Source organism: Hemiscyllium ocellatum, chromosome 9 (assembly GCF_020745735.1).
Source record: "Hemiscyllium ocellatum isolate sHemOce1 chromosome 9, sHemOce1.pat.X.cur, whole genome shotgun sequence".
NCBI lineage: Eukaryota > Metazoa > Chordata > Chondrichthyes > Orectolobiformes > Hemiscylliidae > Hemiscyllium > Hemiscyllium ocellatum.
This window is the reverse complement of record NC_083409.1, coordinates 105,606,485-105,633,614: the sequence shown is the minus strand read 5'-3', so window position 1 is coordinate 105,633,614 and position 27,130 is coordinate 105,606,485. Positions and strand designations below refer to the sequence as shown.

The following is a 27,130-nucleotide window of genomic DNA, read 5'->3' as shown; positions in this document are numbered from 1 at the left end:
GGACCTAAAAGGCAATTTTTTCACACAGAGGCTAGTGTGTGTATGGAATGAACTGCCAGAGGGGTTGGTAGAAGCTGATACAATTGCAACATTTAAAAGGCATCTGGATGATTATATGGGTTTAGAGTGATATGGGCCAAATTCTGACAAATGGGGTTAGATTAATTTGGAATATCTGACATGCACAGGTTGGACTGATAGGTCTGTTTCCTTGCTGTACATTTCTATGACTCTGTAAGAGGAATGTTCTCCCTCTGTCCTGACCGATATGTATTTTTTAATCAAAAACTCAAGATATCTGGTTCACAACCTTATTGCAGTTTGTGGGAACTTACTGTGTGAAAATTGACTACATTCCAATTCTAATATTGCTTCAATGTAACCTTACAGTGAAGAGGTAATAATCAGCGAGGACAAATGTAAGTTTAGGGGCAGCACGGTGGCTCAGTGGTTAGCACTGCAGTCTCACAGCACCAGGAACATGGGTTTGATTCTAGCCTCGGGTGACTGACTGTGTGGAGTTTGCACATTCTCCCTGTGTCTGTGTGGGTTTCCTCCGGGTGCTCCGGTTTCCTCCCACAGTCCAAAGATGTGCATGTCAGGTGAATTGGCCATGTTAAGTTGTCCATAGTGATAGGTGCATTAGTCAGAGGGAAATGGGTCTGGGTGGGTTACTCTTCGGAGGGTCGGTGTGGACTGGTTGGGCCGAAGGACCTGTTTCCACACTGTAGGGAATTAGGGAATCTAATCTAATCTAAGTCCCTTACAGTCAGAACTAGGAGAAATTGTCATGGTGAACAAAGAAGTGGCAGAATTGAAGGCATTCCTCCTTTCAGAAAAGGATGCAAATAATTTCCCAGAATTGTTGGGGAATCCAATGTCCAGTGAGAGGAAGGATTTGAAGGAAATCATGATTAGTTAATAAAAAAATGATGCTGGAGAAATTAATCGGCTAAAGACTGACAACTCCCCAGGACCTGATCATTCACATCCTAAAGTACTAAAGGAAGTGGCCCTGGAAAGTTTGAATGCATTGGTGGTCATCTTCTGAAACTCTACACACTCTGGACTAATTCCCATAGGTGGGAGGGTGGCACGTGTAATTCAACTATTTGAAAAAGGGTTGAGAAAAATAACAGAGTATTGTAAACCAGATGTCTCATTATCAGTACTGGGGAAAATGCCAGTCTGCTAGAAAATACATTATAGCAAAACACTTGGAAAGGATTCATGGGATTAAACAGTCAGCATGGATTAATGAAAGGGAATTAACTAATCTTCTGTGGTTATCTAAGGATATCTCATGGAATAGATAAGGGAGAACTGGTGAATGTGATGTATTTGGGTTTTAAGAAGGCTCTTTGTAAGGTTCCAGGTAAAAGATAAGTGCCAAAGTTAAAGCACATGGGACGGGTGGGGGGCGGCGGAGGGGAGGGTTGGTGTTGGCAGTATACTGGCATGGATTGAGAATTAGTTGACAGATCGGAAAAGGAGAGTGGGAATAAATGGGTCTTTTTCCAAGTGGCAAGCAATAACAAGTGGCATATCGTAGATATCAGTGCTTGGGCCCCAAATTTTCATGTTATATAAACATGACCTGGATGAGGGAAGAAAATGCAATATTTCAAAATTTGTGGATAGCACAGAACTGGGTGGGACAGTCAGCTGTGAGGAGGACAAAAAGAAGTGGCACGGTGGCACAGTGGTTAGCACTGCTGCCTCACAGCGCCTGAGACCCGGGTTCAATTCCCGCCTCAGGCGACTGACTGTGTGGAGTTTGCATATTCTCCCCGTGTCTGCGTGGGTTTCCTCCGGGTGCTCCGGTTTCCTCCCACAGTCCAAAGATGTACAGGTCAGGTGAATTGGCCATGCTAAATTGCCTGTAGTGTTAGGTAAGGGGTAAATGTAGGGGTATGGGTGGGTTGCGCTTCGGCGGGTCGGTGTGGACTTGTTGGGCCGAAGGGCCTGTTTCCACACTGTAAGTAATCTAATCTAATCTAAAAGCTTTAATCTGGTTTCGACAAGTAGAATGTGTGGATGAACATATGACAGATAAATATAACATGGATAAATATGAGGTTATACACTTTGGTCTGAAAAATAGAAAGACAATGTATTACTTAACTGCGAACATTTGGGAAGCGTGGATGTACAAGGGGATATGGGTGTCCTTGTACATCAATCGATGAAAGGAGGCAGGCAAGCATGGCAAGCGATTAGGAAGGAAGTGGTTGGTGACCTTTCACTGCAGGCAGACTTGAGTTCAGAAGCAGTGGTGTCTTACTGCGGTTAAACAGCACCTTTGTGAGACTACACCTGGAGTATTTTATGCCGCTTTGGTCTCCCTACTGAAGAAAGTGCATTGATGCCAGAGAAGGAATGCTGCAAAGATTCATTAGGCAATACCAGGCTTGGCAGGGCTGTCCTATGAGGAGATATTAGTTGACTAACGTTCAGAAGGGTGAGAGGGGATCTATTGGAAACATAAAATTCGAAGCAGTTCTGGTCAAACCAGATACAGAGAGGATGTTTCCCCTAGGTGAACAGTCTAGAATGAGGAATCACAGTGTTTTTTGCAATTATTTACTTATGTGAGATGTGGGTGCCACTGGCTAGCTCAGCATTTATTGCCCATCCCTAATTACTCCCTGAGAAGGTGGGGATGAGCTGCCTTCTTGACCACTGCAGTCTACCTGCTGTGGGTTGACCCATAATGCTATTAGGGAGGATTTTCAGGATTTTGACCCAGCAACAGTGAAGCGATATATTTCCAAAGAGTTGACGTTTCAAGTATAAACTCTTCATAAGCTTATGCTCGAAATGTCAACTGCCCTGCTCCTTGGAAGCTGCCTGACCGGCTGTGCTTTTCCAGCACCGCACTTTTTGACTCTGATCTCCATCATCTGCAGTCCTCACGTCCTCCTGATATATTTCCAAGGCTGGATGATGAGTGGCTTGGAAGGGGAACTTGCAGGTGGTGGTGTTGCCATATATCTGCTGCCGTTGTCCTTCGAGATGGAAATGGTCATGGCCTTAGATTACTGCGTAGGCCATCCAGGGCTGAGATGAGGAAACGTTTCTTCACTCTGATGATGACCAGTCGATGGACTTCACTGCACCCAAAGGATTTGAGTATATTCAAGAAGGAGATGGATTTTACTTCAGACTTGAGAAATATCAAGGGGTTTGAAGGGAATGTGGGACTATGGCATTGAGATCGAGGATCAGCCAAGATCATATTGAAGGGCTCAGAAGAATCAAAAGGCCAAATGGCCTTCTCCTTTTCCTATGTTTTTATGTGAATAGGCTGTAAGTGCTTTGGAATGTGCCAAAAGGAATATATGGCACCAAAACAATGCAGCTTCCTTCTATCTTTCATATTCCATTTCATGCACATAATAACAAGGGAGATTATTTGAAATGAAAAGGAGAGTTAGCAATCAAATTGACATTTTTAAGCTGAGGAAATAAAATTCATGAAAATGATCCAGAAAAAAAAAATGTGTTTAGTATCGCAGAGTGTTTAAAGCTCAATGGAGATGAGCTAAAATGAGGAATCTCATAAAAGTTGAAAACAGGCAGAATATTTCCTGTGTAAGACTGTTAGGGTTTTAGAATTGGTTAACAGGGAAGGGCAATATGACTATTTTCAACAAACAATTGAAAACATTTCTGGAACAAGGGGATGAAGGGATGCCAGGAGCAACGGGATTGGTCTATTGGGAAGGCTTGTTTGGGCATCTTTCTTGTTTTGATAAAACATTTCAGTTCCTGTACACTGGGTGTTCTCCATGATTACAAAGTACATCTGTCTTCCTCATTGCTGGATTTTAATTTCTCTCAGTGGCTTTACTGGACTCTCCTGAATCCATATCAATACCTCTGAGCTTAGTAAGAGCTCCTGGACTCACTCCAACTCACAGCTAGGAAGAACTGCCCGATAATCTATGAGGGAAAAAAATATTGAATGGAAACAAGATTAAGCAGCGAAGCCTGGTCTCGTTCTGGAGAGCTCAACTGGAAAAGGGTTTTGGACCTGAATAACAGGGAGGTGACAGACTGGTGGTGTAATTGCTATACTATTTATCCAAGGACCCAGATAATGCTCTGGGGACTTGGCTTTGAATCCTGCCACATCAGATGGTGGAATTCAAACTCAATAAAAATCTGGAATTGAGACTTTAATGATGTCTGTGAATCCGTTGCCAATTATCATAAAAAACCATCTGGTTCACTGATTTCCTTTAGGGAAGGAAGCTGCCCTCCTTACCTGGTCTGGCCTACACGTGACTCCAGACCCACAGCAATGTGGTTGACTCTTAACTGCCCTCTGGGGCAATGAGGGATGGGCAATAAATACTGACTTCATCCTGTGAATAAACAAAATCATAGTCCCAAGTTTGATCATTCAGTTAAAGTTGAAAGAGTCCTTGGGATACTACAACTGGCTTCAGTGTTCCTGGGCTAGAAACAAACAGAATAAAATGAAAAACTATGGATGCTGGTGAGTTTCACCAATAATTTCTGTTTCTGCTTTAGAAAAAAAAGTCACTTGTATTTCTAAAGTGCTATCCAAGCCCACTGGGAATCTCAAAGCATTTTACAACCAATTAATTATTTTTAAAGTGTTGTTCATCAGCAAATAGCAAGCTAGCAGTGTGATGGTGATCAGATTAACTGTTTTTTTTTATATAACATTTGAAGGTTAAGGTCAGGATTAGGAACGAACTCCCCACTTCTCTTCAAGATAATGCCACATCACCTTTAACATCCACCCGAAAGAGCAGCTGGAGATTTAGTTTAGCTTCACACCAGAGACAGTCCCTCACACTACGCAATGTCCCACCAAGTGTTCCGTTACAATTTCACCTCAGAGTTGGTTTGCTGGAGCAAAACTTAAACCCAGGATCGTGCAACCCGGAAAAGCCAAACAACAGAAGGCAGACGGAACAAAGACAGAGAATGCTGGAGAAACTTAGCAGATCAGGCAGCATCTACAGAGAAAGAGAGAGAAAAACAGAGTTAACATTTTGAGACCAGTTTGACTCTACTGGATTGAGAGTCCCTCCTGGGAGTGGAGAAGCTGTGGGAAGATCTGACAGAGGTCACCAAAACCATAAGGAGTCTGGACAGAGCAAATACAGAGAAACTCTTTCTGTTTCTTCTTCTTAAAGAAGACAGATCAATCTATTCCCCAAATGTTTCATCTTCTGCGCAGAAACCTAATGTACATCCTAACCTACCCACTGGGATGACTGAAAGGAAGAGACTATCTGAACATTTTATACCCCACTCATTTTACAAATCTTCGACTTCTTTCAAATTCTGTGAGTTCTAATCTTGAATAAATTGAGGGTAGCTTCCCCAGTGAAGAAATAAGATCTCATCCCACATCCGGGCAACACTTCATTGTGTTTCACTAATTGATGATATATGCTTCACAAGAGGAGTCCGAAACGAGAGGGCATGGGTTTAAGGTGAGAGGGGAAAAATTTAAAAAGGCCCTCAGGGATAACTTTTTCACACAGACACTAGTTACATATCGAAGAAACCTGCAGAGGAAGTGGTGGAGGCTGGTACAATTCCATCATTTCAAAGGCATCTGGATGGGTATATGAATAGGAAGGATTTGGAGAGATATGGGCCAAATGCTGGCCAATGGGGCTAGGTCACATTAGGATGTTTGGTCAGTGTGGATGAGTTGGATTGAAGGTTCTCTTTCTAAATCATGGAGTCATGCTGCATGACTCTGTGATTCTATATGAATTTCCTTTGGACTGCAATGCATGCTGTTATGTAGACAAACATGGAAATCTGGTATCAGCAATATATCCAAACCACTGAAGGGTGATTGCATAGAGTCATCGAGTCATAGAGATGTACAGCACAGAATCAGATCCTTCGGTCCAACCCATCCATGCCGACCAGTTACCCCAACCCAATCTAGTCCCACTTGCCAGCACCCAGCCCATATCCCTCAAACCTTTCCTATTCATATACCCATCTAAATGCCTTTTGAATGTTGCAATTGTACCAGCCTCCACCACTTCCCCTGGCAGCTCATTCCATACATGCACCACCATCCGAGTGAAAAAGTTGTCCCTTAAGTCTCTTTTATATCTTTCCCCTCTCACCCTAAACCTATGCCTTCTAGTTCTGGACTCCCTGACCCCAAGGAAAAGACTTTGTCTATTTACCCTATCCATGCCCCTCATGATTTTGTAAACCTCTATAAGGTCACCCCTCAGCCTCCGACACTCCAGGGAAAACAGCCCCAGCCTGTTCAGCCTCTCCCTGTAGCTCAAATCCTCCAACCCTGGCAATATCCTTGTGAATCTTTTTTGAACTCTTTCAAGTTTCACATCTTTCCAATAGGAAGGTGACCAGAATTGCACACAATATTCCAACAGTGGTCAAACCAATGTCTTGTACAGCCACAGCATGACATCCCAACTCCTGTACTCAATACTCTGACGAATAAAAGAAAGCATACCAAACACCTTCTTCACTATCCTATCTACCTGCAACTCCACTTTCAAGGAGCAATGAACCTGCATTCCAAAGTCTCTTTGTTCAGCAACACTCCCTAGGACCTTACCATTAAGTGTATAAGTCCTGCTAAGATTTGCTTTCCCAAAATGCAGGACCGCATATTTGTCTAAATTAAACTCCATCTACCACTTCTCACCCCATTGGCCCATGTGGTCCAGATCCTGTTGAAATCTGAGGTAGCCTTCTTCACTGTCCACTACACCTCTAATTTTGGTGTCATCAGCAAACTTACTAACTGTACCTCTTATGCTCGCATCCAAATCATTTATGTAAATGATAAAAAGTAGTGGACCCAGCACCAATCATTGTGGCACTCCACTGGTCACAGGCCTCCAGTCTGAAAAACAGTCCTCCACCACCACCCTCTGTCTTCTATCTTTGAGCCAGTTCTGTATCCACATTGTTAGTTCTCCTCGTATTCCATGAGATCTAACCTTACTCACCAGTCTCCCATGGGGAACCTTGTCGAACGCCTTACTGAAGTCCATATAGATCACATCTACCGCTCTGCCCTCATCAATCCTCTTTGTTACTTCTTCAAAAACTCTATCAAGTTTGTGAGACATGATTTCCCACGCACAAAGCCATGTTGACTATCCCTAATCAGTCCTTGCCTTTCCAAATACATGTACATCTGACCCTCAAGTGTCTAGAAGTATTATCACTTGTCTCTTAATTCCTGATGAAGGGCTTTTGCCCGAAACATTGATTTTCCTGCTCCTCAGATGCTGCCTGAACTGCAGTGCTTTTTCAGCATCACTTAATCTAGACTCTTAATTCCAAGAAACAGGTAATGATCTGGAGACTGGCGTTGAAATCCTGCTGTGGCAGATGGTGGAAATAAAATGTGCTTTGGAAAAATAATCTGGAATTAAGAGCTTAATGACGATTGTGAAGCTATTGCCAATTGTTCGAAAAGCCCATCTTCTTCACTGTTGTTCTTTAGGGAATAAATCTGCTATCTTTACCTAGTCTGGCCAACATGTGACTCCAGACCCACTGCAATGTCGCTGACCTCAGCTGTCCTCTGCGCAATTAGAGATGGGCAATAATTGCTGGCTCCCATCTCCTGAGAACGAATTGGGGTGGAATTTGCCCACTCAGTTGTCCGGGCATAAGGAGTATAGTAGGGGGCTGGCACACAGCCTTGAAGGGCACCAATAATGAAGATTGTGCTGAAGGAGAAATGTTGCCTCTTCTTACTGATTGTGGACTATGGGTCAGAAAGTCGAAGATCTAAAGACAGAGGGGATGCTCAGATCTAGATCTTGGAGTTTAGAGTTTGGTCTGGGACTATGGTGTTGGAGGCAGAACTGTAGTCAAGTAAGAGACTGACATAGGTATTCTCATTATCCAGAAGTTCCAGGGATGAGTATAAGGACAAGGAGGTGGCATCTGCCATGGACCTGTTGTGACGCTAGGTGAATTGGAAAAGATTGAGGCAATTTGGGAGGTTGAAGTTGATGTGAGCCATGACTAACTGCTTGAAGCACTGCATAATGATGGAGGTCAGAGTGGTAGCCATTGAGGCACGCTGTGAGATGTTTCTTCGGCACCACGATGATGATGGCCTTCTTGAAGCAGTTGGGCACTTTGGTTCATACTAAGGAGAGATTAAAGATATCAGAGAATACTCCCACCAGCTAGTCCACACAGGATCTGAGTGTACGGTCAGTGACTCCATCAGGGCCTGTCATTTTCCATAAGTTCACTGTCAAAAAGACCAATCTAATGTCTGTGGTGGTGACCGTGTGTACAGGTACAGCTGAGGCTCTCAGGATGGGTGATAACATTTCACTGACCTTCTGTTCAAAGCAAACATAGAATGCAATGAGGGCATTGGGTTGGGATGCATTGTTACCTACGATTTTGTCTGGCTTCACATTGTAGTCCATTATGATGTGTAAGCCCTGCCATAGCCAAGGGGTGTCCGTGTGGTTAGTCTGGGTTTCAAGCTTGGGTTGGTATTGCCTCCTTGGGTCTCTGGAGGCCTTATGAAAGTCATACCTGGATTTCCTCTATAGGTCAGGGCCGCACAATTAGAACGCCTCAGACGTGGACTTCAGGAGAGAGTGAATCTCCCAGTTCAACCCGGGTTTCCGTTTGGGGGACATTCGGATTAATTGCTTCAGCACACAGACTTCGACACACTTACTAATGAAGTCTGTGATGGTAGTTGTTTACCCATGTAGGATGGTCTCTGAGTTGTTGAATATGGACGAAAACACCAACTCCAAGAAATCCCATACAAGCCCTTCCATTTCCTCAGAATAACACAGCACTACTTTCTGTACTGGGTCCTCCCATTGCCTCAGACTAACACTGCGCTACTTTCTGTACTGGGTCCTTCCATTGCCTCAGACTAACACTGCACTACTTTCTGTAATGCGTCCATCCATTGCCTCAGACTAACACTGCACTACTTTCTGTCCTGGGTCCTCCCATTGCCTCAAACTAACACTGCGCTACTTTCTGCACTGAGTCATCCCATTGCCTCAGACTAACACTGCACTACTTTCTGCACTCGGCGCTTCCATTGCCTCAGACTAACACTGCACTACTTTCTGTAATGCGTCCACCCATTGCCTCAGACTAACACTGCACTACTTTCTGTCCTGAGTCCCCGCATTGCCTCATACTAACACTGCACTACTTTCTGTACTGGGTCCTTCCATTGGCTCAGACTAATACTCCATTACGTTCTGCACTGAGTCATCCCATTGCCTCAGACTAACACTGCACTACTTTCTGCACTGGGTCCTTCCATTGCCTCAGACTAACACTGCACTACTTTCTGTACTGTGTCCTCCCATTGCCTCAGACTAACACTGCACTACTTTCTGTACTGGGTCCTCCCATTGCCTCAGACTAACACTGCACTACTTTCTGTACTGGGTCCTCCCATTGTCTCAGACTAACGCTGTGCTACTTTCTGTACTGGGTCCTTCCATTGCCTCAGACTAACACTGCACTACTTTCTGTACTGGGTCCTTCCATTGCCTCAGACTAACACTGCACTACTTTCTGTATTGGGTACTTCCATTGTCTCAGAGTAACACTGCACTACTTTCTGTACTGGGTCCTCCCGTTGCCTCAACCTAACACTGTGCTACTTTCTATACTGGGTCCTTCCATTGCCTCAGACTAACACTGCACTACTTTCTGTACTGGGTCCTCCCATTGCCTCAGACTAACATTGCACTACTTTCTGTACTGGGTCCTCCCGTTACCTCAGACTAACACTGTGCTACTTTCTGTACTGGGTCCTCCCGTTGCCTCAGACTAACACTGTGCTACTTTCTGTGTTGGATCCTCCCATTGCCTCTGACTAATACTGCACTACTTTCTGCATTGGGTGCTTCCATTGCCTCAGACTAACACTGCACTACTTTCTATTTTGGGTCCTTCCGTTGCCTCAGACTAACACTGCACTACTTTCTGTACTGGGTCCTCCCATTGCCTCAGACTAACACTGTGCTACTTTCTGTACTGGGTCCTCCCATTGCCTCAGACTAACACTGCACTACTTTCTGCACTGGGTCCTCCCATTGCCTCAGACTAACACTGCACTACTTTCTGCACTGGGTCCTCCAATTGCCTCAGACTAACATTGCACTACTTTCTGTACTGGGTCCTCCCGTTGCCTCAACCTAACACTGTGCTACTTTCTATACTGGGTCCTTCCATTGCCTCAGACTAACACTGCACTACTTTCTGTACTGGGTCCTCCCATTGCCTCAGACTAACATTGCACTACTTTCTGTACTGGGTCCTCCCGTTACCTCAGACTAACACTGTGCTACTTTCTGTACTGGGTCCTCCCGTTGCCTCAGACTAACACTGTGCTACTTTCTGTGTTGGATCCTCCCATTGCCTCTGACTAATACTGCACTACTTTCTGCATTGGGTGCTTCCATTGCCTCAGACTAACACTGCACTACTTTCTATTTTGGGTCCTTCCGTTGCCTCAGACTAACACTGCACTACTTTCTGTACTGGGTCCTCCCATTGCCTCAGACTAACACTGCTCTACTTTCTGTACTGGGTCCTCCCATTGCCTCAGACTAACACTGCACTACTTTCTGCACTGGGTCCTCCAATTGCCTCAGACTAACATTGCACTACTTTCTGTATTGGGTCCTCCCGTTACCTCAGACTGACGCTGTGCTACTTTCTGTACTGTGTCCTCACATTGCCTCTGACTAACACTGCGCTACTTTCTGTACTGGGTCCCCCCATTGCCTCAAACTAACCCTGCGCTACTTTCTGCACTGGGTCATCCCATTGCCTCAGACTAACACTGCACTACTTTCTGTACTGGGTCCTTCCATTGCCTCAGACTAACAATGGTCTACTTTCTGTATTGGGTCCTCCCGTTGCCTCAGACTAACACTGCGCTACTTTCTGCACTGTGTCCTCCCATTGCCTCAGACTAACACTGCACTACTTTCTGCACTGGGTCCTCCCATTGCCTCAGATTAACACTGCACTACTTTCTGTACTGGGTGCTTCCATCACCTCAGACTAACATTGCTCTAATTTCTGCACTGGGTCCTCCCATTGCCTCAGACTAACACTGCACTACTTTCTGTACTGGGTCCTTCCATTGCCTCAGTCTAACACTGCACTACTTTCTGTACCGGGTCCTCCCATTGCCTCAGACTAACACTGCACTACTTTCTGTACTGGGTCCTTCCATCACCTCAGTCTAACACTGCTCTACTTTCTGCACTGGGTCCTCCCATTGCCTCAGACTAACACTGCACTACTTTCTGCACTGGGTCCTCCCATTGCCTCAGACTAACACTGCACTACTTTCTGCACTGGGTCCTCCCATTGCCTCAGACTAACACTGCACTACTTTCTGCACTGGGTCCTCCCATTGCCTCAGACTAACACTGCACTACTTTCTGCACTGGGTCCTCCCATTGCCTCAGACTAACACTGCACTACTTTCTGCACTGGGTCCTCCCATTGCCTCAGACTAACACTGCGCTACTTTCTGCATTGGGTGCTTCCATTGCCTCAGACTAACACTGCGCTACTTTCTGCACTGTGTCCTCCCATTGCCTCAGATTAACACTGCACTACTTTCTGTACTGGGTGCTTCCATCACCTCAGACTAACATTGCTCTAATTTCTGCACTGGGTCCTCCCATTGCCTCAGATTAACACTGCACTACTTTCTGTACTGGGTGCTTCCATCACCTCAGACTAACACTGCACTACTTTCTGCATTGGGTGCTTCCATTGCCTCAGACTAACACTGCACTACTTTCTGCATTGGGTGCTTCCATTGCCTCAGACTAACACTGCACTACTTTCTGCACTGAGTCCTCCCATCGCCTCAGACTAACACAGCACTACTTTCTGCACTGGGTCCTCCCATTGCCTCAGACTAACACTGCACTACTTTCTGTCCTGGGTCCTTCCATCACCTCAGTCTAACACTGCTCTACTTTCTGCACTGGGTCCTCCCATTGCCTCAGACTAACACTGCTCTACTTTCTGTACTGGGTCCTCCCATTGCCTCAGACTAATACTGCATTAGTTTCTGTCCTGGGTCCTCGCGAGTCAGTTTCTGATTTTGAATTTGAGTGGAGGAGCACAGCGTCGTAATCTGATTTTCCAAACTATGGAGGAGTCAACATCTTTGGTTGTATAGCAATGGTCAAGGATATTCGGTCCTATGATGGGACAGGAACCACATCGATGTATGTTTGTAGCCCCCCCTACCGGAGGTTGAAGTCACTGTATATGGTAATGAGGATTCATGGTATTCTGTCTCAAGACTGTTTGTAGCTTTGTACACTTTGTCAAGTGCACTTTTCACTTCCACATGGGGTGGGATGTAGACACTGTCAGGATAGTGGGAGGTGAACCATGCAGCAAGGAGTAGGGACGGCACTTCACTGTTAGATATTCCAGGTCCACGGAGCAGTAACACACCAGGGTCGCCATGTCTGACACCAGGAGGTGTTGGTTTTTGAGACAGACCTCACTGGTCTCGCCTTGCCTGAGGATACTGTGCGGTCCATTTGGTGAACTGGGAAACCCTCTGGGTATAGGACGCAGTCCGGTGTAGCAGGAGTGAGCCGTGTCTCTGTGAAACAGAGCACACATCACACTCAGGTCTCTTTGGAAGCTGAGCCTAGCTTTGAGATCATCCCTTTTACTCTGAATGGTTTGGATGTTTGCCGGTAGTACACTAGGGAGGGGAACGATAAACACCATAGTATCAGCCTCATCTGAATTCCGGTGCATCTCCCACATTTCCCTGGGGAGGTGGCTGGCTTCTTTCAACTTCGGGCATCGGTGAGGGAGGTCTGCTGCTCCGAGGAGTAAGGGTATGTTCTCTTGATGGGGCCCTGGGCACCAGTAACAGCCTTGAGCATTCCGGGGCAGGGTAGGGTCTTGAGGTCAGTCTAGTTGGACTCCCTTGACGTCAGATCTCCATGAGGTCAGGTGTTGTTCCCGCTCTGGTCAGGCTATGGTTTTGGGTTTTGTATGAGGAGGTCAGACTTGTGAGAAACTGGTCGGCCCTTCCTCCCTGAGCGTCTGCTTCCAGTACCAGCGGTCAAGCCCGGTCAGTTGTAGACCCTTTAAACTTGAAAGGAGATTGAAGATCCTTCGTTTTGACTTTTTGGTGCTTCCCACCACAACAGCTGCCTCTCCCTCTGCAAGACATGGTGACTGAAAACTGAATACTGAAGATCCTGGGTGCTAGAAAGCAATGCAAGTCGCATAAAGGTTAGGAATGGGCAATGAATGCTGGCCCAGTCAGTGACACCCACATCCCATGAACAAATTTATTTTTAAAATCCCGGGAGTAGCTAAGACAGCAAGAGCAGGAAGAACATATGGACTAAAAAGAGTAGGCCACTCAGCCCTTCAATCCCATTCTACCACCCATTAGGATCATGGCTGATCTCATCTCAGCCTCAACTCCACTTTCCTGTTTTCTCTCTATAAATCTTCAACCCATTACCAATTAACAAACTGTCTGTCTCCATGAACTCATTCACTGTCCCAGCATGGAACGCAATCTGGGAAAAGGAATTCCACAGATTTACAACCCTCTGAGAGGGCTAAATCTTCCTCATCTCTGCTTTAAGTCTTCCATCCTTTATCCTAAAACCATGACCCCTTGTTCAAGATTGGCCCACAGGAGAAAATACTCTCCCTATATTCACTTTGTCAATCCCCTTCAGTATATTATATGCCTCGATTAGATGCATTCCGTCTAGTTACATGAAAGGGTGAGACGGTGAGTCAGTGCTCAGCACTGCCACCTCCTAATGCCAGGGATCCTGGTTCGATTCCATCCCCAGGTAACTGTCTGTGTGGAGTTTGCACATTCTCCCCATGTATGCATGGGATTCCTCCCATAGGAGAAAGTGAGGACTGCAGATGCTGGAGATCAGAGCTGAAAAATGTGTAGCTGGAAAAGCGCAGCAGGTCAGGCAGCATCCAAGGAGCAGGAGAATCGACATTTCGGGCATAAGCCCTTCATTAGGAATGAGGAAGGTGTGCCAAGCAGGGTAAGATAAAAGATAGGGAGGAGGGACTTGGGGGAGGGACGATGAGAATGCGATAGGTGGAAGGAGGTTAAGGTGAGGGTGATAGGGCGGAGAGGTCAGGAAGAAGATTGCAGGTCAAGAAGGCGGTGCTGAGTCCGAGGGTTGGGACTGAGATAAGGCGGGGGGGAGGGGAAATGAGGAAGCTGGAGAAATCTGCATTCATCACTTGTGGTTGGAGGGTTCCAAGGCGGAAGATGAGGTGCTCTTCCTCCAGGCGTCGTGTTGCCATGGTCTGGTGATGGAGGAGGCCAAGGACCTGCATGTCCTTGGCGGAGTGGGAGGGGGAGTTAAAGTGTTCAGCCGCAGGGCGGTTGGGTTGGTTGGCGGGTGTCCCAGAGGTGTTCTCTGAAACGTTCCGCAAGTAGGCGGCCTGTCTCCCCAATATAGAGGAGGCCACATCGGGTGCAGCAGATGCAGTAAATGATGTGTGTGGAGGTGCAGGTGAATTTGTGACAGATATGGAAGGATCCATTGGGGCATTGGAGGGAAGTGAGGGGAGAGGTGTGGGCGCAATGTTTGCATTTCTAGTGGTTGCAGGGGAAGGTGCCAGGAGTAGAGGTTGGGTTGGTGGGGGGTGTGGACCTGTCGAGGGAGTCGCGGAGGGAGTGATCTTTCCGGAATGCTGATAGGGGAGGGGAGGGAAATATATCCTTGGTGGTGGGGTCTGTTTGGAGGTGGCGGAAATGACGAAGGATGATACGATGTGTCTGGGGTTTGGTGGGGTGGTAGGTGAGGACCAGTGGGGTTCTGTCCTGGTGGCGATTGGAGGGGCGTAGTTCAAGGGTGGAGGAGCGGGAAGTGGAGGAGATGTGGTGGAGAGCATAGTCAACCAGGTCTGAGGGGAAATTGCGGTCTTTGAAGAAGTAGGCCATCTGGGTTGTTCGGTATTGGAATTGGTCCTCCTGGGAACAGATGCTGTGGAGCTGAAGGAATTGGGAATATGAGATGGCATTTTTACAGGGGGCAGGGTGGGAGGAGGTGTAATCTAGGTAGCTGTGAGAGTCGGTTGGTTTATAGTCAATGTCCGTGTTGAGTCGGTCGCCCGAGATAGAAATGGAGAGGTCTAGGAAGGGGAAGGAGGAGGACCGATTCTCCTGCTCCTTGGATGCATTCCTCCCATAGTCCAAAGATGTGCAGATGGAGTGGATTGGCCTTGCTAAATTGCCCCAGAGTAATCAGGGATGTGCAGGTTAGGTGGGCTCAGTGGTTGGCACAGCGCCAGGGACCTGGGTTTGATTCCCACCTCGGACAGCTGTCTATGTGGAGTTTGCACATTCCCCCCGTATCTGCGTGGGATTCTTCCAGGTGCTCTGCTTTCCTCTCATAGTTCAAAGATGTGCAAGTTAGGGTGAATTGGCTGTGCTAAATTGCCCATAGTGTTAAGTGCGTGAGTCGGGGTAAATTTGGGGTCAGGGGTCATGTGGATTTGTTGGGCCAAATGGCCTGTTTCCACACTGGATGGAATCTTATAAATAAATAAATAATGTGGGAATACAGGGATAGTGTAAAGGGCTGGATCTGGGTGGGATGCTCTTTGGAGGGTTGATGGAACATAAAGTTTGCTTCCACACTATAGGAATTCTATGAAATATGTTTTAGTCCCTGCCTGCAAAGTGACCTGGCAGAAGGATGCAAGTCCTGGTTATCACTGAGCTTCAGAGGAAGTACTGAAGGCTTCAAAATGATTTTGGAGTGACCGGAGAGCAGGAGGGACGATACAGTGAGACTGCTAGTTCACCAATACCCACTGACATAGACCAAGGATCGAGGAGGATTCACCCATGGATCATGAAGTGAGATTGTGCAGAGATTGCAGTTGTGTGGTAATGGAGCAAGCCATCAGTGAATTGCTCAGATTTACATGTCAGGAATTTGCGGCATTTTCCTGTCAGAGGATAGTGAAACCGTTGAATTCTGAAGCACAGAGAGCTGTCAAGGCTGGAATCAAGGGTTCTGTGGAAGAAGCAGGAAATTGGAGTTAAACATTATAAGACCAACCATGATCTCATTGAATGGTGGAGCAGACTCAATGGGCTGTATGGCCTACTCCTACTTATATGTCGGATGGAATTATGGCCTATTTTCTCATTGAAAGAGAAGAGAGTTGTAAGTTGCATATGATAACGTGGTTTGGAGCTTTATTCAGTTGCAAATGCAACAAATCCACCGAGGCCAATATCCCATCATCAGATTGCTGTTTATTTACACATGGAGAGTTCTTGACACTGATGCAGCTCCCTCAGAGTCAGCTCTCAGAGTGAACAGAACCTCTGACCCTCCTCTTGATATTGGTTAGCCAGGGCTCCCTTACTGGACCAGGTTAGCAGCTCCAATCAGGAAACTCATATTCTATGAGATCCACCTAGTTTACCTCATGACATTCACTCCAGCAAATATATAGAAATAAGGTCGTCACTGCTCAGTGGCAGGTGTCTGAAGTCACTACTTAAGACTTAAGCGGAAAAAAATTCTCAACAACAAGAATTGGAGACTTCATTCTTGTCCTATTTTCCTCCTATACAACACTTACTCATTGCAGGGATAGTAACATTCCACCCATTGTACAGACTGAATGGCCTCATATTGAGCTACGTTATCCTGACTGGCACACAGAATTCTAATGTATCTTTGAATTAGATGTAAAAGTGATCCAAGACACGATAGAATGGTTCAGTCACCACACTACAGCCATTTGAATTGGAATCCTTGATGTTCCACTGAGTGTCCTTCATTCACCTTGTTGTTGTTTTTTCCCACAGTGTGGCTGTCCAGTCTGCTGGATCTGTGCTCTCTGTCACCTAGCTCCCACCATGACAGTGACAAGAACTGCAATGGTAATGTGTGTAACAAGAATGCTACCTGCACAGTGGTGAGCGGGAAACTCGGATGCTACTGTAATGCAGGCTTCACAGGAGATGGAGTGCGTCACTGCGAAGGTAGGAAAATGGGCGCTAATAAATGCAATTTTACACAGATGCAATGCCCATGAATAACAGGGCTGGAGTGTAGCTTTTCGAACTCAGTCTTGTCATTATATTTAGGTTGTATTAGACTCCATTGTTTCTGCTACTCAACCATATGAAGATTGACAGCCCAGAGGTTACTCAATTGAAGCCTCACCTGACTGAAAAAAAAAGGTTGAGGGGTCCAGGGAATACAGAAATGCCTGATGCAGTTCTCCATTGCCTTCCTCCTGGCTGTCTCCCTCTCTCTCCCTTCCATCTTCCAAAGGCTCTGTATTCCCAGAGCGCTGACCTCTTGTTTCCCAACTGCATCTTTATTGGCATCACAGCAGTTAGGAATTCACTTCCTAAACTTTTCCTGCTGTCCCCTTTGCTCACGGCCTTTAAGATATCGGATCACAAGAACATAAGAACAGGAGGAGGCCATTCAGCCCCTCAAGCTTGTTCCATCTCTTTGCTATCACTTTAATAAACCTATGCCTGTGGTCAGACCTTCAATCTTCTTTCCGAATGTCTCTGGTATGCTAATAATGCTCCTGCAAAGCGCCTTTAAACTATGTTTAAAGTGTTAGAGACACGTAGGTTGCTGATGTTGTTCTTTGAAAAAGACGAGTACCAGTCAAAATCCACAAGCTAGATGGTGCAATGGTTTCACAAGACCAAATGGCGATGGTTTTAAATTACCTGGAATTTGCAGTACAGGAACAGGTTACATCAGGTGTCTATGCATCTGAAATGCCTCCTGACACTCTCATTCACTTTAACCAATCCCACTAATCTGTCATAAAAACAGAAGATGATGGGGAAACTCGGCAAGTTTGGCAGGACCTGTGGAAATAGAAACAGACTCAGAGTTTCTAATGCAATATGACTCTTTTTCAGAATACCAACGTAGAGTCATAGAGTCATAGAGATGAACAGCTTGGAAACAGACCCTTTGATCCAACCCATCCATGCTGACCAGATATCCCAATCCAATCATCCCACCTGCCAGCATCTGGCCCATATCCCTCCAAACCCTTCCTATTCATGTATCCATCCAAATGCTTCTTAAATGTTGCAATTGTACCAGCCTCCACCACTTCCTCTGATAGCTCATTCCATGAAAACGTTGCCCCTTAGGTCTCTTTTCTAACTTTCCCCTCTCACCCTAAACTTATGCCCTCTAGTTCTGTGTTCCCCAACTCCAGGGAAAAGACTTAGCTTATTTACCCGATCCATGTCTCTCATTATTTGGTAAACCTCTCTAAGGTCACCTCTCAACCTCCAACACTCAAGGGAAAATAACCCCAGCCTGATCAGCCTCTCCCTGTAGCTCAAATCCTCCAACCCTGAAAACATCCTTGTAAATTTTTTCTGAACCCTTTCAAGTTTCACAACATCTTTCCGATAGGAAGAGACCAGAATTGCATGCAATATTCCAACAATGGTCAAACCATTGTCCTGTACAGCCGCAACATGACCTCCCAACTCCTGTACTCAATACTCTGACCAATAAAGGAAAGCACACCAAACACCTCCTTCACTATCCTATCTACCTGTGACTCCACTTTCAAGGAGCTATGAACCTGCACTCCAAGGTCTCTTTGTTCAGCAACACTCTCTAGGACCTTACCATTAAGTTTAAAGCCCAGCTAAGATTTGCTTTCCCAAAATGCAGCACCTCACATTTATCTGAATTAAACTCCATCTGCCACTTCTCAGCCCATTGGCCCACATATTTTTCATTCCTTTTCCTTCGTTTATTGAACTCCCTTTTATCCACGTTTCACCTATTCCTTGTAATGGTATTCTGATCAATCTCTGAGATAAGAACTTTCCTATCAATTCCTTATTGGATTTGAGGATGGCTGCTCAAGAGACAACAACATCCTGGTAATATTACGGTGCTAATACACCAAAGATCGAGGCTAATATTCTGGGAACAAGAATTTAAACTTCACCTCATTCCAGCAGCCAATGGTATTAAAACTTCTGGAGTGTAATGCTGGATTAAGAAATGGGTGATCATAGCAGTTATTATTTGATTGTTATAAAGGGAAAGCATTGGGTTCAGTAATGCCCTTTAGGAAATAAACTTTCTCTCCTTGAAGGACGCTGGTGATGTGGAGAGACTGGGAGAGTTGTGTTGGGTCTCTTCTTCAAAGAAGTTTGCAACAGTTATGGTCAGGGTGTTCATATCATGACTGACTTTGCTGCAGTAAATAAGGCAAAGGTGCAGGAGCTGGACAGACTCGATGCAGAGACAGTGTTTTGCCTGCGTGGGGAGTCCAGAACCGGAAGTCTCAGGATGTGGCTCAGGTCTGAGATGAGGAAAAGTTCCCTCACTCAAAGGATGGTGAATCTGTTGAAACAGAAGATTGTGGAGGCCAAATCATTGAATGAGATAAACACGTTTTAAGACTTTTATTCGATTAGATTCATTAGAGTGTGGAAACAGGCCCCTCGGCCCAACCAGCCCACACCGACCCTCCGAAGGCAACCCACCCAGACCCATTCCCCTACATTCACCTCTGACTAATACTAATTTAGCATGGCCAATCCACCTAATCTGCACATCTTTGGACTGTAGGAGGAAACCGGAGCACCTGGAGGAAACCCACACAGACACGAGGAGTATGTACAAACTCCACACAGACAGTTGCCCAAGGCTGGAATTGAACCCAGGTCCCTGGCACTGTGAGGCAGCAGTGCTAACCACTCAGCCACCGTGCCGTCCCATGCCTTTGTAGTATTGTAGAACAGAGAGACTTCAAGGTTCAGGCACATAATTCTTTGAAGTTTGTATCACATAGAGATAGGATTACGCATGCTTGCCTCTATTGCTCATACATTTGAACATAGGAGATGAGGCGTTTTGATGAGGTTGTACACTACGTCGGTGAGGCCTCTTCTGGTGTACTGTGTCCAGTTCTGGTCTCCCTGTTATTGGAAGGATAAGATTGAACTGGAGAGGGTTCAGAAGAGAGTTACCAAGAGGTTACCGGGAATGGAACGTTTCAGTTATAAGGAGAGGCTGGGACTTTTATCACTGGAGTGTGGGAGGTTGAGAGTTGACCTTATAGAGGTTTTGAAAAATTATGAAGGGTATAGATAAGGTAAATGGTAGCTGTCCTTTCCCTAGGGTGGGGGATTTCAAGATAAATAGACATATTTTTAAGGTAGAGAAGCAAGGTTCAAACACGTGCGAGGGGCAATATCTTTACGCAGAAAGTGGCTCATGTATACAAAAAACAAAGAACAAAGAAAATTTACAGCCCAGGAACAGGTCCTTCGGCCCTCCAAACCTGAGCCAATCCAAATGTACTGTCTAAACCTGTCGGTCAATTCCTAAACATTTGTATCCCTCTGCTCCCCACCTACTCATGCATCTGTCTAGACGCATCTTAAATGAATCTACCGTGCCTCCCTCTACCACCTCTGCTAGTAATGCTTTCCAAATGCCCACCACTCTCTGTGTGGAGTACTTACCATGTGTATCCCCCTTAAACGTGCCACCTCTCACCTTGAAAGCATGACCTCTCGTTATTGAATCGTTCACCCTGGGAAAAAGCTTCTCTATCCACCGTGTCTATACCCTTCATGATTTTGTAAACCTCAATCAGGTCCCCCCTCTTCTCCTTTTTTCTAGTGAAAAAAAAACCTAACTTACTCAACCTGTCTTCATAGCTAGCACCTTCCATACCAGGCAGCATCCTCGTAAACCTTCTCTGCACCCTCTCCAAAGCGTCCACATCCTTTTGGTAATGTGGCGACCAGAACTGTACACAGTACTCTAAATGTGGCCGAACCAATGTCTTGTACAATTTTAACATGACTTGCCAGCTCTTATACTCAATACACCATCCAATGAAGGCAAGCATGCCATATGACTCTTGACCACTCTATCTACCTGTGCAGCAACCTTCAGGGTACAATGGACCTACACTCCCAGATCTCTCTGCTCATCAACTTTTCCCAAGGCTCTTCCATTTGTTGTACAATTCACTCTAGAATTAGACTTGCCTAAATGCATCATCTCACATTTGTCTGGATTGAAAGTCATCTGCCAATTTTCCACCCAACTCTCCAGTCTATCTATGTCTACCTGTATTCTCTGACAGTCCCTTATGCTTTCTGCTACTCCACCAATCTTTATGTCATCTGCAAACTTGCTGATCAGACCAACAGTGCCCTCTTCCAGATCATTTATGTATATTACAAACAACAGTGGCCCCAGCACTGACCCCTGTGGAACACCACTGGTCACCTTTCTCCATTTCGACAAACTCTCTTCAACTACGACTCTCTGTCTCCTGTTGCTCAACCAGTTCTTTATCCACCTAGCTAGAACACCCTGCAAACCATGAGATAAGGTGGATGCTCATGGGGCTCTTTTGGAAATTGGCAGATACGATATTGTGGGGATAACTGAGACATGGCTTCAAGTGGACAGGGCCTGGGAAATGATTATTCAAGGCTACACGTGCTATCGTAAGGACAGACTGAAGGGCAGAGGGGCTGGGGTGGCCATGTTGGTAAGGGATGATATTCAGTCCCTTGCGAGGGGGGACCTAGAATCAGGGGATATAGAGTCAGTGTGGATAGAGCCGAGAAATTCTAAGGGTAAAAAGACCCTCTTGGGAGTCATCTACAGGCCCCCGAACAGTAGTCTGGATGTCGGGTTTAAGTTGAATAAGGAGCTGAAATTGGCCTGTCGCAAAGATGTTACTACAGTTGTTATGGGAGATTTCAACATGCAGGTAGACTGGGAGAATCAGGATGGTATTGGACCTCAAGAAAGAGACTTTGTGGAGTGCCTCCGAGATGGACTCTTAGAACAGCTGGTGCTGGAGCCTACCAGGGAGAAGGCAATTCTGGATCTGGTTTTGTGCAACGAACCAGAATTGATCAGGGACATAGAACATAGAACATAGAAAAATACAGCACAGTACAGGCCCTTCAGCCCTCGATGTTGCACCGATCCAAGCCCATCTAACCTACACTAGCCCACTTTCCTCCATATGCCTATCCAATGTCCATTTAAATGCCCATAAAGAGGGAGAGTCCACCACTGTTACTGGCAGGGCATTCCATGAACTCACAATCGCTGAGTAAAGAATCTACCCCTAACATCTGTCCTATATCCACCACCCCTTAATTTAAAGCTATGCCCCCTCGTAATATCTGACTCCATACGTGGAAAAAGATTCTCATTGTCAACCCTATCTAAACCCCTAATCATCTTGTACACCTCTATCAAGTCACCCCAAGCCTTCTTTTCTCCAATGAAAACAGCCCCAAGTGCCTCAGCCTTTCCTCATACAATCTTCCTACCATGCCAGGCAACATCCTAGTAAACCTCCTCTGCACCCGTTCCAGTGCCTCCACATCCTTCCTATAGTATGGCGACCAAAACTGCACACAATACTCCAGATGCGGCCGCACCAGAGTCTTATGTAATTGCAATATGACCTCAGGACTCCGAAACTCAATTCCTCTACCAATAAAAGCCAGTACACCATATGCCTTCTTCACAGCACTATTTACCTGGGTGGCAACTTTCAGAGATCTGTGTACATGGACACCAAGATCCCTCTGCTCATCCACACTACCAAGTATCCGACTATTAGCCCAGTACTCCATCTTCTTGTTACTCTTACCAAAGTGAATCACTTCACACTTAGCAACATTGAACTCCATTTGCCACCTATCTGCCCAGCTCTGCAGCTTATCTATATCCCGCTGTAACCTGCCACATCCTTCCTCACTGTCAACAACTCTACCGACTTTCGTATCATCCGCAAACTTGCTCAGCCAACCTTCTAGCCCCTCCTCCAGGTCATTTATAAAAATGACAAACAGCAATGGTCCCAAAACAGATCCTTGCGGAACACCGCTGGTAACTGCACTCCAAGATGAACCTTTACCATCAACTACTACCCTCTGTCTTCTTCCAGCCAGCCAATTCCTAATCCAAACCTACGCCTTACTAAAATCCAAATACACCACATCTACCGCTTTACCCTCATCTACCTCCTTAGTCACCTTTTCAAAGAATTCAATAAGGCTTGTGAGGCACGACCGGCCCTTCACCCTGACCTCGAAGTGAAAGAGCCGTTGGGACGTAGTGACCATAATACAATAAGCTTCAATCTGCAATTTGCGAGGGAGAGGGTACAATCGGAAGTGACAATATTTCTGTTGAATAAAGGGAACTATGGAGCTATGAGGGAGGAGCTGGCCAAAGTTCAATGGTGCAATACCTTAGCAGGGATGACAGTGGAGGAACAATGGCGGATATTTCTGTGTATAATGCAGAAGATGCAGGATCAGTTCATTCCAAAAAGGAAGAAAGATCCTAGGAGGAGGCATGGGTGGCCATGGCTGATGAGGGAAGTTAAGGAACATATAAAGTTAAAAGAGAAAAAGTATAACATAGCAAAGATAAGTGGGAAAATGGAGGACTGGGAAGCTTTTAAAGAACAACAGAGGATTACTAAGAAGGAAATATGCAGAGAAAAAATGAGGTATGACGGTAAACTTGCCAAAAATATAAAGGAGGATAGTAAAAGCTTTTTTAGGTATGTGAAAGGCAAAAAAATGGTTAAGACTAAAATTGGGTCCGTGAAGACAGAAACGGGAATATATTACAGGGAACAAAGAAATGGCAGAAGAATTGAATGGGTTCTTCAGATCTGTGTTCATTGGGGAAGACACAACAAGAAGGCAGATTACTACCTAAATGGAGTCAATTTAGGTAAAGGGGCAGTACAAAGAGATCTGGGTGTTCTTGTACACCAGTCAATGAAGGTAAGCATGCAGGTACAGCAGATAGTGAAGAAGGCTAATAGCATGCTGGCCTTCATAACAAGAGGGATTGAGTATAGAAGCAAAGAAGTTCTTCTGCAGCTGTACAGGGCCCTGGTGAGACCACACCTGGAATATTGTACACAGTTCTGGTCTCCAAATTTGAGGAAAGACATTCTGACTATTCAGGGAGTGCAGCGTAGGTTCACGAGGTCAATTCCTGGAATGGCGGGACTACCTTATGCTGAAAGACTGGACCGACTGGGCTTGTATACCCTTGAGTTTAGAAGACTGAGAGGAGATCTGATTGAGACATATAAGATTATTAAAGATTGGACACTCTGGAGGCAGGAAACATGTTTCCGCTGATGGGTGAGTGCCGAACCAGAGGACAGAGCTTAAAAATACGGGGTAGACCATTTAGGACAGAGGTGAGGAGAAACTTCTTCACCCAGAGAGTGGTGGCTGTGTGGAATGCTCTGTCCCAGAGGACAGTGGAGGCCCAGTCTCTGGATTCATTTAAGAAAGTGTTAGATAGAGCTCTCAAGGATAGTGGAATCAAGGGTTATGGAGATAAGGCAGGAACAGGATACTGATTAAGAATGATCAGCCATGATCATATTGAATGGTGGTGCAGGTTCGAAGGGCAGAATTGACTACTCCTGCACCTATTGTCTATTGTCTATTGTCTATTATCTACTGTCTGTTGACTTCGCTTTCTCCATTTGTCTACAATGAATGAAATGAACGTCCAGAGGAAATGGTGGGTGGAGGGGTACAGTACAGCGTTTAAAAGACATTTCAGCCTCAAACATTGGCTTTCCTACCCCTTGGATGCTGTCTGACCTGCTGTGTTCTTCCAGCTTCATGTCTATTTGCAACATCATCCTTAGATCTTTAGCTTGTACCAACATATTATAGATCAGACAAAAGAAGTCTTGCTGAGTGAATGCTTCACTTATTTTGTAATAATTCTGACATGACGTTCATCAATGATTTTAATGTATACATGTGTGAGACATGGGCATCGTTGGCTGACTGATGTTTATTGCCTTTCCCTAACTGCTCCCCATGAAAAGGTGGTGGTGAGCTGCCTTCTTGAACCCCTGGAGTCCATGTGCTGTAGGTAGAGCCACATGGAATGTATTCAGTTGGCTACCTTGTAGGCCAGATTGATCACAATAGCACAAATTTCCATCTGCATTTTGGCGGAAGTGGACTTGGGGCCTGCCCCCTTTGCTTTATACATAGCAAAGGATCTTGGCACATTGATGTGATTCTACAAAAGGATTCTACCAAAGTCCTTCAGGCAGAGGACTATCAGCTCCACCCACAACAATGCTCAGTAAACATGCTTGACCATAATAGGAGAGAACATGCACATTGAATATCCTCATGTCAGGACTAAGTTATAGTTAAAGATCAGATAGTTTTTAAAAAATGAACTAGTATTTATATCAAACTTTTCATGACCAGGGTGTCCCAAAACATTGTCAGAATGAAAGTAGAGAGCAAAACCAAAGGTAACAGAAGGAAGCTTGGATCTCATTGAATTTTGTTATCCAAAGATAACATTTCCAAAAGCGCAGTGGTCTCTTGGCATTACACTGTCAGTGTTGAACTTTGTATTCAAGTCCCTGTCGTGGCAATTGAACTCACAGTCTTCTCGGTGAGATGCGCCGAATACAGCCAGCACAGACATAATTAACTTGACAATTCCAGGTGGCGTACAGTGTAATGGTTAGGTCACTGACAACCAGAAGGTCCCCCATAGTAACCAACAAGGAAAGACAATTTCTGTACAAACTCAATTATCTCATATATGCTTCAGAGGCAAAATGCATCTGTCTAATTCACAGCGCAGGTAGCAAGGCACAACAAATGTACTGAGTCGATATTGTTGGCAGAGTGCAAACTGGAGGGGCGGAATAGTTGATGCTAAACTTTGTTGAAAGACATTTTATTGCAGAGGGATTGGGGGAAGAATGGGCAAGACACAGGCAGGTCTCGCAACTACTTGTGCACCCAAGACATATGTCTGGGGATTTGGTAAACCTACTCTTCCATAAATGGCCTTTAGCAGCGCTCTTGCTTAGCTGAGAACTAATGTCATCTTGAGTCATCGAGTCATAGAAATGTACAGCATGGAAACAGACTCTTCGGTCCAACCGACCAGATATCCCAACCCAATCTAATCCCACCTGCCAGCACCCGGCCCATATCCCTCCAAACCCTTCCTATTCAAATGCTTCTTAAATGTTGCAATTGTACCAGCCTCCACCTGTTCCTCTGGCAGCTCATTCCATACATGTACCACCCTCTGCGTGAAAATGTTGCGTCTTAGGTCTCTTTTATATATTTCCCCTCTCACCCTAAACCTATGCCCTCTAGTTCTGGACTCCCCGGTCCCAGGGAAAACAGCCCCAGCCTGTTCAACCTCTCCCCATAGCTCAAATCCTCCAACCCTGGCAACATCCATATTAAATATTTTCTGAACCCTTTCAAGTTTCACAACATCTTTTTGATAGGAAGGAGACCAGACTTGCACGCAATATTCCAACAGTGGCCTAACCAATGTCCTGTACAGCCGCAACACGACCTCCCAACTCCTGTACTCAATATCTGACCAATAAGGCAAAGCATACCAAACACCTTCTTCACTATCCTATCTACCTGTGACTGCACTTTCAAGGAACTATGAACCTGCACTCCAAGGTCTCTTTGTTCAGCAACACTCCCCAGGATCTTACCATTAAGTGTATAAGTCCTGCTAAGATTTGCTTTCCCAAAATGCAGCACCTTGCATTTATCTGAATTAAACTCCATCTGCCACTTCTTAGCCTATTGGTCCATCTGGTCCAGATCCTGCTGTAATCTGAGGTAACCCTCTTTGTTGTCCACTCCACCTCCAATTTTGGTGTTATCTGCAAACTTAGTAACTGTATCTCTTATGCTCGCAACCAAATCAGTTATGTAAATGACAAAAAGTAGAGGACCCAGCACCGATCCTTGTGGCACTCCACTGGTCACAGGCCTCCAGTCTGAAAATCAACCCTCCACCACCACCCTCTGTCTTCTACCTTTGAGCCAGTTCTGTATCCAAATGGCTAGTTCTCCCTGTATTCCATGAGATCTAATTGAGGCCTTTCTGGTCCCACCTTTAGCTCAGGTTAAGGTAATTGGTCCCAAAGAAGATTGGTTCCCTTCAAAGTGGCAATAATTGGGAAGTGGTGCTCCACCATCCTT

At 45.6% G+C, this 27,130-nt stretch overlaps 1 protein-coding gene across 1 annotated transcript in view; it reads left to right on the top strand.

The window, feature by feature from the left end:
- Positions 1–27,130, top strand: part of adgrl4 (adhesion G protein-coupled receptor L4) — a 163,738-nt gene that overhangs the window by 5,593 nt on the left and 131,015 nt on the right. Inside the window, exon 2 of the mRNA XM_060830634.1 lies at positions 16,892–17,068. Coding sequence (XP_060686617.1) covers positions 16,892–17,068 — 177 coding nt within the window. The remainder of the gene's footprint in view (positions 1–16,891; positions 17,069–27,130) is intronic.